At 42.5% G+C, this 16204-nt stretch overlaps 1 protein-coding gene across 12 annotated transcripts in view; it reads left to right on the top strand.

Annotated features, from left to right (window-relative positions):
* CLEC16A (C-type lectin domain containing 16A) overlaps positions 1-16204 on the top strand; it is a 377291-nt gene that overhangs the window by 4440 nt on the left and 356647 nt on the right. For 11 of the 12 annotated variants that reach the window (XM_033914729.1, XM_033914726.1, XM_033914722.1 and 8 more), the window contains exons 2-3: positions 8745-8873; positions 16051-16184. In XM_033914729.1, coding sequence (XP_033770620.1) covers positions 8745-8873; positions 16051-16184 — 263 coding nt within the window. The remainder of the gene's footprint in view (positions 1-8744; positions 8874-16050; positions 16185-16204) is intronic. The other variant, XM_033914731.1, reaches the window with a different exon arrangement.

The raw sequence follows: 16204 nt of genomic DNA, 5'->3' as shown, positions 1-16204 counted from the left end.
AAACCTAACTGGATTGCGGCCCTCAAGGAGGGACTTCGACACCCTTGGTTTAGAGGGAGAGGGTGAGTAGCGGGTGGGATGCAAAGGTAGGAGGAGGGACGTGTTGGGAGTGTAGTTAGATTGGATGGGAGTTTGAGTTTCGGACTGGATGGTAGTTTGTAGCTAAAGATAGTTCAGCAGATGAAATGGAAGAGAATTGTGAATGAATTTAGAATATAAATTGTGCTTTTTTTATTAGCAGAACTATCACATTATTAATTGCACATTAATATTTATTTAGACAAAGAAATGTTAACAAGCTTTAGACAGTAGTCTTCACATTATTTTTGTTATTCAGACATTGTTTTGATGTCATGCAACAAATCCCCCCCCCTTTTACAAAACCGCAATAGTGGTTTTTAGCGCCGACTGGCACGCTGAGTGCTCTGTGCTGCTTCCGACGCTCATAAGAACTCTGAGTGTCGGGAGCAACACAGAGCATTCAGCGTGCCGACCCACGCTAAAAACTGCTATCACGGTTTTGTTAAAGGGGGAAAAGTTAATAATAATACATTAAAATCTTTGAATGATCACTTTCACAGGAAAACATCTAAATACAACAACTGTTTTGGTTAAAAATTTGATTTTTGTAATTTATCAGGTTCTCGTGCAACGCCCTTCGAATATAAAATACCTAGAGTTTCAGTCTGGGTGTTGAGTGTTTTCTGCAATTACTATTTACAGAGAGTTGCCATTACACCCATGTCAGCAATTTAGATTCACTGTTGTTACCTTTATCACATCTTATTTCCTGGAAACCATGTGCAGTGCTGCAAATGACAATAGAATATCTTAAATTGCACTGATTTTTCTTTAAGATGGAGGCAAAGTTCCTGAAGGTAGTTTCTGAAGGTAATACTAATTAGGGTTTAGCAATTCTATAATGCAGTTGACATCTTTCAGTAATCCAGTTCATTAAACTGTTTGCAAGGGAGAATTTAACATCTGGAGACAACTGAACTATTTTTAAACGCCAACATCCTGAAACCAAGTTAGGTTTGTAGTGCATGAGACCTAAGTTCAATCTTTATATCTTGGTACGTAGAGGGTTCACTTGTGTTGCTGACCAAAGCCCAGGCTCCCGTGTGCGGATGAGCTAATTGCATGCTGCTGCCTTCAAGGTGACATTTAGGCTTGCTGAAAAGGGGGTTTCCAGCCCAGCTATCTTGCTAAAATAATCCACTTTTGATGTAGGCTGAGAATCACTGTTACATATTAAGTGGTGGAGAAAATGAAGTTGAAATTACAGTAACATAACGTGATCCCTGCTCATGTGGTTTTTTGTTCCGTCATTATCTGACTGTAATTCACCTTAAGCTACCAATACAAAGGCATAAGCTAGCTATTAAATAATGCTGATTCAGTTGATTTTCTTTTCTCTAAGCATCTCCCAAATGTGTTCTTACTGTCCTATAAGCTGTATTTCAACTCATCCGAGATCACAATTAAGACTTTTTATTTACCTTACACAGGTTTCATAGCTGTTGTGTAGTGATCTTAGGGCTCCTTTTACTAAGCTGCGGTAGTGTTTTTTACCATGCGCTGCAGATGAATGCGTGCTAACCCCCCCCCCCCGCGCGATGCAAAAAAACTAACATCAGCTCAATGGAGGCGTTAGCGTCTAGTGCGCGCGGCAATGTAGCACCGCTAGCACAGCTTAGTAAAAGGAGCCTTTAGTGTCAAAATCTTATATTTATAATGTACTTTCACATAGAACTTAGGGATATTATAGGTAAAAATCACTGTGTATTTGTGTTTATAAGAGCACAGTATCATACCAACCAAAAAATATCCAGACAGCTAAATAAGCATCTACCACATGTATCCAATAAACTTATCCCTTCAATGTTAGGTTATCCTCCTCAGCTACCCGAATATATTGTTATTCTCCACTGTTTCCTGTAAGTACTTGAATCTTTACTATGTAATACTATGTTTCCTGTAAGTACTTGAATCTTTACTATGTAATTCCATCGGATAAATACAGATATCCTCTAATTTGTAACTATCAACTGTATCATGTAATGTACATGAATCTTTGTTATACAATTCTCTCGGTAATGTCCAGATATCTTCTAATTTGTAATCCGCTTAGAACCGCAAGGCACAAGCGGAATAGAAATCACTAATGTAAGGTAATGTAATATTTCTGCAGAAGTGGTGGTAGTGGTTGGCTGAAAATGCGAAGAGTGGATGACAGACCACAAACTAAAACTGAACACGGCCATAGTCTGAAGTTGAAAGGGACATAGCTGTTGGGGTGATTAGTCAGTGCCACACTTATGCCAACAATTATGGTCGGTGCAGGGCTTGTGAGCTGGCTTGGTGTAATTGTAGATCTGGTGGCTGTGCAGCCTTCATATGGGTTTCTTTAGTAGTAGAAACCCACCTAGGAGGAGAAAGTAGGACCAGCCCAGTTCCTGTGAGTATACTCCGGTGCCCATTTCCTATGTTGAATTTTCTTCCTTACAGTTCCTGAAGACCTCCAGGAACTAATATCAGCCAGAGGAGGAGAGAAGCCAAGGGTGAAGGGGAGAAGATCTGGGTAGGGGCACTTAGTGAGAACAGTCTGCTGGAGGACTTTCCTTCCCCCCTATTTCATTAGTATGTGAGGAGGGTGATTCCCATGTTCAGTGCATCTTTCAGAGTGCAGTGAGGAGGGGAATTCCTGTGTTTCCTAAATCGCTCTATGTGTTCACTCAATTTAAGTGTAGAGATTCAGCAGGCAGGCCTCTGATGTCATGTCGACAGAAGCTATCATGCACACTGTGTGGACTCAGAGTTTTTTCAGCTTGATAAACAGTGTACATAAAGAAGGGGAAGGGAGTAGGGAGAAACAGTTTGTCTCTCTCTGGTTTTGTGGGAGCTGGCAGAGAATTCCTCTTAGCTCCAGGGATCAGTGTCCCAGAACCCTGAATATATTGGTAAAGAGGGAATTTTCTTTTTTACCTATTTACTGGCCTTCTTCCTGTGCATATAACCAGCCACAGAGTAGCATAGGTGGGGTTACCAGATGTCTGGGAAAACCCGGACATGGCCTCTTTTTAGAGGACTAAGTTCCCAGACGGACTTTCCAAAACCCCGCCCACGGCTGTGTCTGGAGGGCCTTCAGCAAGCATGTGCAGATGACGTCGCACACATCCGCGCATGCTGGAGGCCTTCCAGACGTGGCGTGGAGGTTGAGAGAAAGAGAAGAGGCTTTTGGGGGTGGGGCTGGAGGTGAAACAGGGAGAGGCTAGTGGCAGAATGGGGCATGGTTGGAGGTGGGACTAGGGCAGAACAGATCAGGGCCATGCGTCCAGGTTTCTCCATTATTAAATATGATAACCCTAACCATAGGAGACCAGGGGCTATAAGTAAATTTAAGGGGGGAATGTGTGCTACTGTAAAGACGGGTTATTTTACTACAAGTTGTGCTACTTTTAGCACAAGGTCTCATTGGATAAAATAGGACCCTGTGCTAAAATGATGAATTTGATGAATTCCCCTCTTAGTGCTTGTAGGAATCCTGCTTGATATCAATGTGCCTAAATCACTAAGATTTATTTGTTCACTGACCTGGGAACCCTGGAGAAATTGTTGTGTATATCTTTAGTAAGGAAACTTGCAGATAGTGTTAAAGCAGAAGAAAACAAAGATATTAGGCTGTACTGTATTTGGATTCTGCCCTTATGGACTCAAGGCTTTGCTGCTTGAAAGGTTAAACAGTTCCAGCCTGATATGTTTTTCATGGGGCACAGCTGCTGAGGACTGAACAGTGTTCCTGTCCACATCACTGTTCACTGTGCTTTTGGTAGACAGAACAAGCAGAAAATCTTCAGCAGGTTTCTGTCAGTTGAGTACCGTATTTTCACCCATATACCGCGCACCCGTGTAAAACACGCACACGGGTATAGCGTGCGGGGAACACAAATTTATGTAAAAAAAATTTAATATAGCGCGCACACGCGTATACCGCGCATGCTAAAACCTCCTCCCGCCTACTCCGAACCAGCATCCTCCCTCCCGCTCGCTTATCCGCGTTTTACAACTTTTTATTTTCAGTCCGATCCGGCATCCCCCCTGCGAACCGGCATCCTCCCCCCCGCTCGCGTCACCCCCCCGCGATCCTACATCCCCCCCCAGCACCGCAAAACATCTCTTACCCGATTGGGCACCAGCACCAATGCACAGGACGTGCCAGTGCCCGAAGATCCTCCCTCGTTGGTTTGGGCTGGGCTGGGCGGTGCGGTGCAGGAGCCTCCTTCTTCCTGCGCCGGGCTGGACTAGGCTTTGAGCATTTGCGCATGCTCAAAGCCTTCTGGTCTCGCTCTCTCCGAGATTATCTCGCTCTCTCTGAGATTATCTCGGAGAGAGCGAGACCAGAAGGCTTTGAGCATGCGCAAATGCTCAAAGCCTAGTCCAGCCCGGCGCAGGAAGAAGGAGGATCTTTCCTGCACTGCCCAGTCCAGCCCAGCCCATCCCAAACCAACGAGGGAGGATCTTCGGGCACTGGCACGTCCTGTGCATTGGTGCTGGTGCCGGAGCCCAATCAGGTAAGAGATGTTTTGCGGTGCTGGGGGCGATGTAGGATCGCGGGGGAGGGGGGTGACGCGAGTGGGGGTAGGATGCCGGTTCGCAGGGGGGATGCCGATCGGATTGAAAAAAAAAAGTTGTAAAACGCGCTCACGCGTATAACGCGCAAGGTTATGCACGGTTTGTAAAATCGTGTATAACGCGCGCGTTATATGTGTGAAAATACTGTAGTTACTTTTTTCAAATACTGTACTATTGTTGCAGTTGGCCAGTGGAGCACTGTCCCTGGTCAGAACTTAAGAAATGTAAAAGTTGATCATTTCTGTAAACAAATGCTGGTGGCATTAAATCATCACTGCTACAAATTTAAAGGACAATGCTCTAAATTTGCATCTTAAGATAGATGCTAATTGTGTGCATAGTAATAGCACTTGAGTGGGCTATAAATTTTTAAATCAATCAATCTATTATTCTCGGTAGGATACAACTGTACATACATATTAAAATAACATATAAACACATTTAAAACAGATTTTATAATGGACAACAGACATCAGAATATTATAATATTAATGAGGTTTAAATGAAGAGTAATGCTTTCACCTCCATAACTTTTGTTTAAATGAAGGGTATTGTAATGAATAAAAAAATGAAAATAATGCTTGATACTTGCTCTTTATTACATGTATTACTTTTCTTCATAGTCACCACCATTCGCCACACATTTCTTCCAAAGATGGATTTCACTTATACTGCAAATAGTCAAAAATACATTTAAGTGGCTCAGAATATTAAAATGTAGGGGTCCTTTAACTCAGGCCTGCTAACAGATTCTCCTGCAGCAGATGCACCGAAGCCCATAGGAACTGAATGGACTTTGGTGCGGAATCACTATCATGGCTTTGTAAAAGGAGCCCTTCTAGTGCAAAAGTCATATAAGTCTTGACCAGTGGGTTGTACACCTTTACTCGTGAGTTTTGGTAGAAGCCCTCATTTACATTTTTGATGATGACTCCTGTGCTCCAGCTCTGACCTCCTCAGTTCTAAATTTAACATGCGAGTTGAAGGAATGAAAATCCTTCAGCAAAAGAAGGGGAATATAGAGTCGAGTAAGTCAAATAGCAGAGGAGAAGAGAACAGCTAAATTTCCACCTCTTTTATGAGGCCAGTTTGAGAATAAAATGTGATACCCTAGTGCAGTGGTTTCCCACATGCGGCTCCAAAAGTCCTCCATTGCATCTCTCAAACAGTTGGCTGAAATGTTATTCAAATCCTATAAATGCATTAATTTCAATCTTGCCCACTTGATACAGTTACAGCCTCTTAAGTGTGTTACTCAGGGGGAGACAAAAGAGAAGAAGAGATACCAGATCGGGCATGGGAGGTGGGAGGGTGCCAATACAAAAGTTGACTCAGGATGCCACAGTCCCTTGTGCCAGCCCTGATGGAAAAAACAATATTTTCCTTGATATAGCAAAAATCTACTCAGAAAAGAAGGAAATAATTTTTATTGAGGTTGGGTGTTCTTCAGTTGGGAACTCCATTTTGGGGGAACTATCCATATAATTAGATTGCAAGGCTGTAAATATATATTCTGTGATTCTCAGCAATTAATGGTTTTTCTTGCTGGAAAACAGTCCACTGTTAAGGTCCCTTCACTTCCTGTTACATCTACTCCTTAGGGATGCTAGGATCCACCTTGGGGGTTAGCGCCCAAGAAAAGGATCTGGTTGTCATTGTAGACAATGTAATGAAACTTTCCACCCAATGTGCGGTGGCAGCCAAAAAAGCAAACAGGATACTCACTTGAGGAAAGAAGAGAATGGGGAGATATGATTGAAACATATAAGTACATCACGGGACACATCGAGTCAGAAGATGATATCTTCTGGCTCATGGGACCCTCGACCACCAGAGGGCATCCGCTGAAAATCAGGGGAGGGAAATTTCATGGCGACTCCAGGAAGTACTTCTTCACCGAAAGAGTAGTGGATCATTGGAACAGACTCCCACTCCAGGTGATAAAGGCCAGCAGCGTGACGGATTTTAAGAGAAAATGGGATACTCACGTGGGATCTTTAAGGGAGTAAATTCAGGGGAGGGGATACTTGGAATGGGCAGACTTGGTGGGCTATAGCCCTTTTCTGCTGCTTTTTTCTATGTTTCTATGATACTAGGAATTAAAAAAGGGATGGTTAACAAGACCAAGAATGTTATAATGCCCTTATATCGCTCCATGGTGCGACCTCATCTGGAGTATTGCGTTCAAGTCTGGTCTCCTTATCTCAAGAAAGATATAGTAGTGCTAGAAAAGGTTTAAAGAAGAGTGACCAAGTTGTTAAAGGGGATGGAACTCCTCTCGTATGAGGAAAGACTAAAAAGGTTAGGGTTCTTCAGCTTGGAAAAGAGACGGCTGAGGGGAGATATGATTGAAGTCTACAAAATAATAATAATAATAATAATTTTATTTCTTATATACCGCTGTACCGTGAGGTTCTAAGCGGTTTACAGTATAAACAGAAGAAATGCAATAAGTAAGATTAATTAAGATGAAGAGAAAGTACTTAGAGTTCCCTGACTGTCCCAAAGGCTCACATTCTTGCTAAAGTACTTGAGAAAAATAAATTAGTTAGGTTATAAACATAGAGTAGAAGAAGGTAGGAAAACAGTTCATAGGAAAATTAATTTCGAATACATTATACATTATATATTGTTCAAGGCGGAATACAAATTATAGGAATTACCAAAAGAATTGCGTAATATAGATTATCTAGATAAAATACAAAATCCTGAATGGAGTAGAATGGTTACAAGTGGGTCGATTTTTCACTCCGTCAAAAATTACAAAGACTAGGGGACACTCGATGAAGTTACAGGGAAATACTTTTTAAACCAATAGGAGGAAATTTTTTTTCACTCAGAGAATAGTTAAGCTCTGGAACGAGTTGCTAGAGAATGTAGTAAGAGTGGATAGTGTAGCTGGTTTTAAGAAAGATTTGGACAATTTCCTGGAGGAAAAGTCCATAGTCTGTTATTGAGAAAGACATGGGGAAAGCCACTGCTTGCCCTGGATCGGTAGCATGGAATATTGCTACTCCTTGGGTTTTGGCCAGATACTAGTGACCTGGATTGGTCACCGTGAGAATGGGCTACTGGGCTTGATGGACCATTGGTCTGACTCAGTAAGGCTATTCTTATGTTATCTGGATTAGGTTTGTAATGCCTGAGTTGTATGTCTTTAATGTCCTTTATTACTGATTGCTTGGAATTATGTTTGGCATACTGCCTTTAAATTGAAGATTAAGGGCTCCTTTTATGAAGGTGCGTTAGGGCCTTAATGTGCAGAATAGCGCACTAAAATGCCGTGCGGGCTAGCTGCTACTGCCTCCTCTTGAGCAGGTGGTAGTTTTTCAGCTAGTGCGCACTATAGTGCGCGCTAAAAACACTAGCGCACTTTTGTAAAACATAAGAACATAAGAAATGCCTTCACCGGATCAGACCGAGGTCCATCAAGTCCGGCGATCCGCTCACGCGGCGGCCCATTTAGGTTCTCTATTATGAAAACCTGAAATTACCGTATCCCTCAATATGATTTGCAAGAAGGTGTACCGGTATATCCAACTTGTGCTTGAAACCCCGAAGAGTAGTCTCCGCCACAACACCCTCAGGAAGAGAATTCCAAGCGCCCACCACTCGTTGTGAGAAACGGAACTTCCTGGCATTCGTCCTGAACCTGCTGCCACCCAGTTTCAGGCTATGACTATTGGAAGTCCAAGGAGCCCTAAGTGGTGATCAAAAGAAAAAGCAATTTCTTGAAGACTTATTTTATGTTTGGTTTTCTTTTCAGTAAATTGACTGAATAAAAGTTAGTGTTTGTAAATTAGTGGGCAAGATTAAGGTATATTTTTTTAAAATTCTTTATTCATTTTTGTATGTTACAACAAGTGTATCAATTAAACTCATATAAAACTTAAAGATACACACTTGATTAACTCACATATTAGCATCAAATTTAACATTTCATTAGGAAATTAGTATTCTATAATGTTAAATATTATGTAAGAAATCTAAATTTATATCATTCTTATTAAATATAATAATCCCCATCCCATTAAGGTATATTTTATAAAACCTAACTGAATGTAAAAAAAACATGTATTTCTGACTTTTGTTTGTCTTTTGTCTCTCAGGTACATGTATCACGTTTTGACAAAAAACACCACGGTGACTGATAACAATCGAAATCTCTTGGTAGAGACCATTCGCTCCATTACGGAGATTCTTATCTGGGGTGATCAGAATGACAGCTCAGTGTTTGAGTAAGTCCTTCCACCCTCCCTTTTTTGGCTTAACATAGTGGATGTTTGGTACTACTTCTTACATGGATTTTATTCCTATGCTTGTTTCTGTGTTCCAAGTACAAGAAATGAATGGAAATGATTTACTACAATTTATTATTTTAGAAATTTCAGTTCTGCATTATCTATAAAACCTAAGCTTGTTACAATTAAAGAGCCATAAAATCAAGACATACAGTATTAATAACAAACCTCGGTCTAATAAATGAAACAAAATGTTTTGTCCAAGGATGATTTCCCAATTTGCATGTACAGTGTTCCCCCACGAATTCATGGTTCGTGCTTCGCGGACTCACTAATTCGTGGCATTCTCCAACTGCCTCTTCCTATACTAAAGTCGGGCTACACCAGTCAGGAGCTGCGTGCCAAAGCAGCTTCTGATTGGTGTAACCTTACTTTAATAACAGGAAGAGGTGGTCAAAGCATACCACAAGTGATTTTCTTCACTCGCCGGTGCTCCAGCTGCCCACTCCTACCCTTTGACAGGCGAAAAACCATATTTGCAGTTTTCAAAATTCGCGGGGGTTCCTGGAACAGAACACCTGCGAATATCGAGGGAGTACTGTCTATATTGATTTTATTTTGATTTGGGTGTAATTCTCTTTGCTTGCCCTTTGAAACTGAATTTAAGTTAATTGTGTGTGTATATATATAATATATTTTTTTGCAGTATATTTGTTAATTCGAGATACATCACATAAGTTACATGAGGTCCAAGCAGTTTACATAATTATAATACAACAGAAAAGACCCAACACTGTCTCCCCAAAGGCTTTGTAAATAGTTTGGCTTTCAATAAGGGTATAATACATTTTCACTAGCTGTGGAACTTTTAGCCACATCCTTTAAGAATGTCTTCCTTGGACCTAGTTCAGTTTGTGGCATTGCTACATTTGGTCATATGGGAAATCTATGTCTAATCCCTGCATTTGACGACTCCTCTTTGAGCTCTGGCATGCAGTGAAGGAGGGAATGCTCGTCATTATCTAACAGGAACAACTATGACTGGCTAGCTTAGTTATTTATTTTTTTACTGGGTGCCTACTTTTCTCAAACTTGTAGGAATTCATAAACTCTAAAAATATAAAAGCCCCACATAAGACTAAACACAAAACACATTAAAACATATCAGCACATCAGACATGCTACTAAATTCACACCCCTCCTCATCTATCAAAATCGCTTTTAAAAAACAAAGTTAAAGACAAATGGGGCAGTCTTAATAAAGTCAGGTAATTTTTTTTGTTGCACTTATCACACCTTTTTTTGTTGCACTTATCACACCTTTTTCTGTTGCACTTATCACACCTTTTTTTGTTGCACTTATCACACCTTTTTGTGGTTAAGGTGTGATAAGTGCAAAGCCTGTGGTTTAATGTGGGGGGCATAAGGTAGTCGTTTACTACACAGGTAGTACATTATATTGTCAACAAGTAGAAATTCCTTGCTAAAATAGTGCAGATCTAAACAGAGAGAGGTCATAATAAATCTATTATCCATACTGCATCAAAACATTACAGAGGAGATTTAAAAGCCCAATTTCAGCTAATAATAATAAACTTTTATTAATATTAACAGGGGTTGCCATTCAGCAGATTACAGGGAATTGGAAAGATTATACTAAACTAAATTATACTTTTTGGTGGAATTCAGTGTGCCATATTTATAAAATGGAAAGGGTATTTGCTTTGCAACAAGGTAATTATAATAAGTTTAAAAAGATTTGGGGGCCATTGACGATTTATTCTAGTGATCAGACATCTTAAACACCAGAATATTGGATAAGATAAGGGGGGGTGGGAATATGACGGATAATATATTGATAGTTGTTATTTATTGGTATATGGGTGGGAGGGGTGGGTTTCTTATTTAATTATTTATTTGGAATAATACAAATAAGAATGTCAAGTGATGAATTAAGGTATTTCTGAATGAATGTTGTATACTTGTTGTAATTTTTGAAAATGAATAAAGATTTAAAAAAAACAACAACAACACATTACAGAAAAAGTTACATTACCCCCTTTTTAATAAAAAGTGGTGCAGATAGCAGACCCCCCCCTCCACTTCAACGGTTGGTCTTTTCACCTCCCCTTCTCCTCCTCAGACACCCTGAGAACCCCTAGGGCCGACTTGGGAATAATTCATGGTGGGCCAGGGTGGGTGCTGCCCCCTCTCTTCTCCTGACTGGTTTGGTTGGCTCCAGGTTCAAACTGGCAGCCACTGACCTCTAGTAATAGCACTGTGAAACTACCATTAGGAGTCAGCAGCCACCATTTTGAATCCAGAGCTTGCTTTCACCTAGGCCCACTAACATACCATGGATAGCCCCTTGGTAAGTCTGAGGTGGAGGGGGTAGATTTTGATTTTCAAAGGGTATCAGGCGGTTGATCATGGGTAGGAAGAGGTCGAAAGGAGGAGCAGTGCAAGATGCGCTTGTGCAAATAAATTGACTAATGAGCTTGGAAGCATTAATAATTGGATGCTAACAACTAATTATGTTTATGTTTTATTAGCATTTCTTTAGCATATTACAGACCTAAGCGGTTTACAATACAATACAATAATTTATGAAAGGAACTCCATTAGATATAGGAAAGCGTTAGATAGGATACATATATCATCATATGTGTTTAATAAGAGAGAGTGAGAGGGAAAAAAAAATCCCTTATCGATACTATTCTCCAGAAATCAAGCCGCTGAATTAAATTCCTTTAATAAATATGTGAAATTTCTGATAAAGACATGTCAATCCCAAATGACTTCTCAAAATAGAAGGTCTTAAGCCTAGTCTTGAAAGCCTGTGTGATTACTTCTAATCTAATGTCCTGCAGTAGATGATTCCATAATTGGGGATCTATGGGTGTTGGCTCCAACTTTTAGGTACATGGAAAAGAATACTTTTGTAGGTATTCTTATAATCTCCCCTGTTTTTGCTTGTATAACTCTGTTTTAACTGCTTTGCTTTTCCCCCTATGCCACTCCCCCTTTCCTTTCTCCACTGGCAGAGGCTTATGTGCATAGTTTTAGGACATCTGGTATATAGGAATTTTCCAGCATGGTTATTAATAATGGTCACTTGGCAAATATTCAAGTTACACAGTGCTGTACAGAGCAACTGGACTCCCAAATGAGTCTCATACAAATAAGCAGGACATTCAAGCCCAAGTTAGATAGTCAGAGCCACACAGGCTTAAAGTCTGGTAATCATAGGCTCCTTTTACATAGGGGGGAGCACAGTAAAAAAAACCTCAACCACAAATTTGAGAAAAACCTGTGCTCCAAACCCGAATGTAGAGGCAAAAATAAACACAGTGTTAAGAACAGAACGGTGAACTGGACATAGTTGTAGAATCAAAAGCCAAATACTTAGCACAATATGCTATGGCGGCAAAAAGGGTGAAAAGAATGCTAGGATTGATAAAGAAGGGGATCCCGAACAGATTGGAGAAGGTTATCATGCCGCTGTACTGGGCCATGGTGCGCCCTCACATGGAGTACTGCATCCAGCACTGGTCGCCATACACGAAGAAGGATACAGTACTACTTGAAAGGGTTCAGAGAAGAGCAACTAAAATGGTTAAGGGACTGGAGGAGTTGCTGTACAGTGAGAGATTGGAGAAATTGGGCCTCTTCTTCCTTGAAAAGAGGAGACATGATCGAAACATTCAAATTACTGAATGGAATAGACTTAGTAGATAAAGACAGACTGTTCACACTCTCCAAGGTAGGGAGAACAAGAGGGCACTCTAAAGTTGAAAGGAGATAGATTCCGTACAAATGTAAGGAAGTTCTTCTTCACCCAGAGCATGGTGGAGAGCTGGAACGCTCTTCCGGAGTCTGTTGTAGGGGAAAACACCCTCCAGGGTTTGAAGACTAAGCTGGACAAGTTCCTGCTAGACTGGGACGTATGTAGGTGAGGCTGGACTTATTTAGAGCACAGTTCTTCAACCGCCGGTCCGTGGACTGGTGTCGGTCCGCAGAAAATTTCTGCCGGTCCGTGCAGGGCCGGTGAGATCAAGTCGGCAGTTAAATTTCCTGCCGACTGCGGTTCCTCCCGACTGCGGTTCCTGCTGACTAATGTTCCTCCCAGCCTCAAGCGATCAAGATAGGCTGCCAACGTCGGGGCCTTCTCTCTCTGAGTCTTGCCTGTTTGGAAACAGGAAGTTGAAACAAAATAGGCGGGACTCAGAGAGTGAAGGTCCCAACGTCGGCAGCGTGTCTTGATCGCCGCCCCTGCTGAGTTGCTGAAGAGGGCTGTGGAGAGAGCTGCAGATTCAGGTGCAGGTGGAGGGAGATGGTCAGCGTGTGCGAACAAGATCCTGGGGAGCCTTCACAGTGGCTGTCTCCTCTCCCACCAGCTCTCCAATTTGCCAGGGCAGTGATTTACCGGCAACTTCCTGCAGGCAAGTACTGAGAGCTGCTGGAAGGGGAGGAAGCCACTGTAAGAGGCTAGGAAGGTGCTGGATAAAGGGAGAGCTGTTACTGGACTTGAAGGGAGTTAGAAGGAGAGATGCTGCTGGGAGGGGAGGAGGGAAAGGGATGGGAAGAGAGTTAATGTTGGATAGAGGGAGGAGGGAAAGGAGAAGAAGGAGAGATGCTGCTGGGAGGGGAGGAGGGAAAGGGATGGGAAGAGAGTTAATGTTGGATAGAGGGAGGAGGGAAGGGAGAAGGAAAAAAAGGAAGGAGGGTAGGGAGAAAGAAAAAAGGAAGGAAACAGATGGCAGGGAGATTACAGGAGGGGAAGGGGGTCAGGTGGAATGGAGAGATCAGATGAGGGAAAGGAGATAAGAGAGGAATGAGAAAGTAGAGAGACATTGATGCTGGAAAGGGGGTCAGCAGAGAAATGAGAGAGGGATAAAGATGCTAGATCTGGTGTAGGAGAGATAAAAATGAAGAAGGCAGTGAAGCTGGAATGAATGATGTAAAAAGGAGAGAGGAGGATGGACAGGGAAGAGGGGCATAGAAAGAAGTCAGATACATATGGAAGGGGGACAGGGCAGACATTGGATGGAACGGGCAGATGCTGGAAGGAAAAGAGTGAAAAGAAGATGAAAGCAGAAACCAGAGACAACAAAAGGTAGAAAAAAATAATTTTATTTCTATTTTGTCATTAGAATATATCAGATTTGAAATATATATCCTGCTAGAGACATAACTGGGGACATAACTGTTAGCATGATATTTCTATGTAGCATTCTATAATAACTTGGCTTGTTCAGTTTTCTTGATAGTAGAGGGGATATATGTGAAGGGGAGGGGAGACAGGGGTTTTGTTGGTCTGTGCTCTGTATATTTGTATTTATAAAATCACAATTGTTCAGAATATTGTTTCTTTTTATACTTTAATAAAATACGTTCAATATAAAATCATAATTGCAGCTTGTGCAGATGGGATCAGATGGTTTGCGGGGACCGAGCTTGCGGAGATGGGGCGTAAACGGGGTTTTAAAATTTTAGTCCTAGTAGTTTGCCGGTCCACAAAATAATTCTTTTATTTCTGCCGGTCCACGGGTGTAAAAAGGTTGAAGAACACTGATTTAGAGCACTGGTCTTTGACCTAGGAGCTGCCACGTGAGCGGACTGCAGGGCAGGATGGACCACTGGTCTGACCCAGCAGCAGCAATTCTTATGTTCTTATGTTATAACTACATCCAGTTCACCGTTCTGTTCTGATCACTGTGTTTATTTTTGTCTCTACATTCGGGTTTGGAGCACAGGTTTTTCTCAAATTTGTTGTTGAGGTTTTTTTTTTTACTGTGCTCCCCCGTATGTAAGAGGAGCCTATGATTACCAGACTTTAAGCCTGCGTGGCTTTGACTATCTAGCTTGGGCTTGAATGTCCTGCTTATTTGTCTGAGACTTGTTTGGTTAATTAATTTGGGAGTCCAGTTGCTCAGTACAGCGCTGTGTAACTTGAATATTTGCCAAGTGAATGTGTGCTTATTGGAATTACAGTGGTACCTTGGATTTCGAGCATAATTCGTTCCAAGAGCATGCTCGTAATCCAAAATGCTCGTTTATCAAAGCGAGTTTCCCCATAGGAAATAATGGAAACTCGCTTTGATACGTTCCCCTCCCCACGAGAACCGGCATTGCTCCCCCCGAAGGCCCCCCCTGCGATCCGGCACCCTCCCCCCCGCGATTGGGCACCCCCTCCCCGCCGCGATTGGGCACCCCCTCGCGCGATCTGGCACCCCTCCGACGTGTTTGGGCACCCCCCCTCCGCGATCCGGCATCCCCCTCCCGATACAATTGGGCAGCTCCCCGCCGTGATTGGGCACCCCTCCGCCACTTCATACTGTCATCTGGGCACCGTAACCAGCATGTCCTGTGCTTGGTGCCGGTGCCCGAAGATCGGCCTCCTCTTCTGCTGGGCCTTGAGCATCTGCGCATGCTCGAGGCCTGCGAGTTCATGTTCTGAACGTGAACTCGTAGGCCTCGAGCATGCGCAGATGCTCAAGGCCCAGCAGAAGAGGAGGCCGATCTTCGGGCACCGGCACCAAGCACAGGACATGCCGGTGCCCAGATGATGGTATGAAGCGGTGGGGGGGAGGGGTGCCGGATCGCGGGGCGGGGGGGGGGGGGGAAGCGCTCGTAAATCTGATTTTCTTGCAAGTAGTATTAAATAATGTTACCATGAGGAAACAAGTGTAGAATAATTATATCAGGAATGCCTTAAGATTCATGCTCCTGAAGGGCATGTGCACGTGTTATTTCAAAAGTGTGATTTACAGCAGAAGTCACTTTCTCACTTGGGGGCAATTGAGGGCTCCTTTTACCAAGGTGCGCTAGCGTTTTTAGCGCACGCCACCTGAAAAACTACTGCCTGCTCAAGAGGAGGCGGTAGCGGCTGGCGCCTGCGACATTTTAGCGCATGCTAAGCGCGCGCTAAAACCGTTAGCACGCCTTTGAAAAAGGAGCCCTGGGTCCTCACTCTTGAAAAGTAGAGTGAGAAAATGGAGATGTTTTAAAAGGTGGTAAAAAGCCATCTAAAACTATTCACTACACTATTACAGCAAGAAATCTTAGGATGAAGGAATGGAGCTGAGGCAGAAAGTCCCTTAATATTTCTCCAAAGCAGCAGACGCCAGACAGAGAGCAGCATGAAAGCTAACGAGGTCTAATTCCTTTCCAGTTTCTTCTTGGAGAAGAACATGTTTGTCTTCTTCCTGAACATCCTGCGTCAGAAATCGGGACGTTATGTCTGTGTCCAGCTTCTTCAGACCTTGAACATCCTCTTTGAGAACATTAGTCACGAAACTTCACTCTGTAAGCCCACTTTCCTTCTT

Source organism: Geotrypetes seraphini, chromosome 11 (genome assembly GCF_902459505.1).
Source record: "Geotrypetes seraphini chromosome 11, aGeoSer1.1, whole genome shotgun sequence".
Classification (NCBI taxonomy): Eukaryota; Metazoa; Chordata; class Amphibia; order Gymnophiona; family Dermophiidae; genus Geotrypetes; species Geotrypetes seraphini.
Note: the sequence above shows the minus strand (reverse complement) of the source record. Positions and strands in the feature narration are given on the sequence as shown.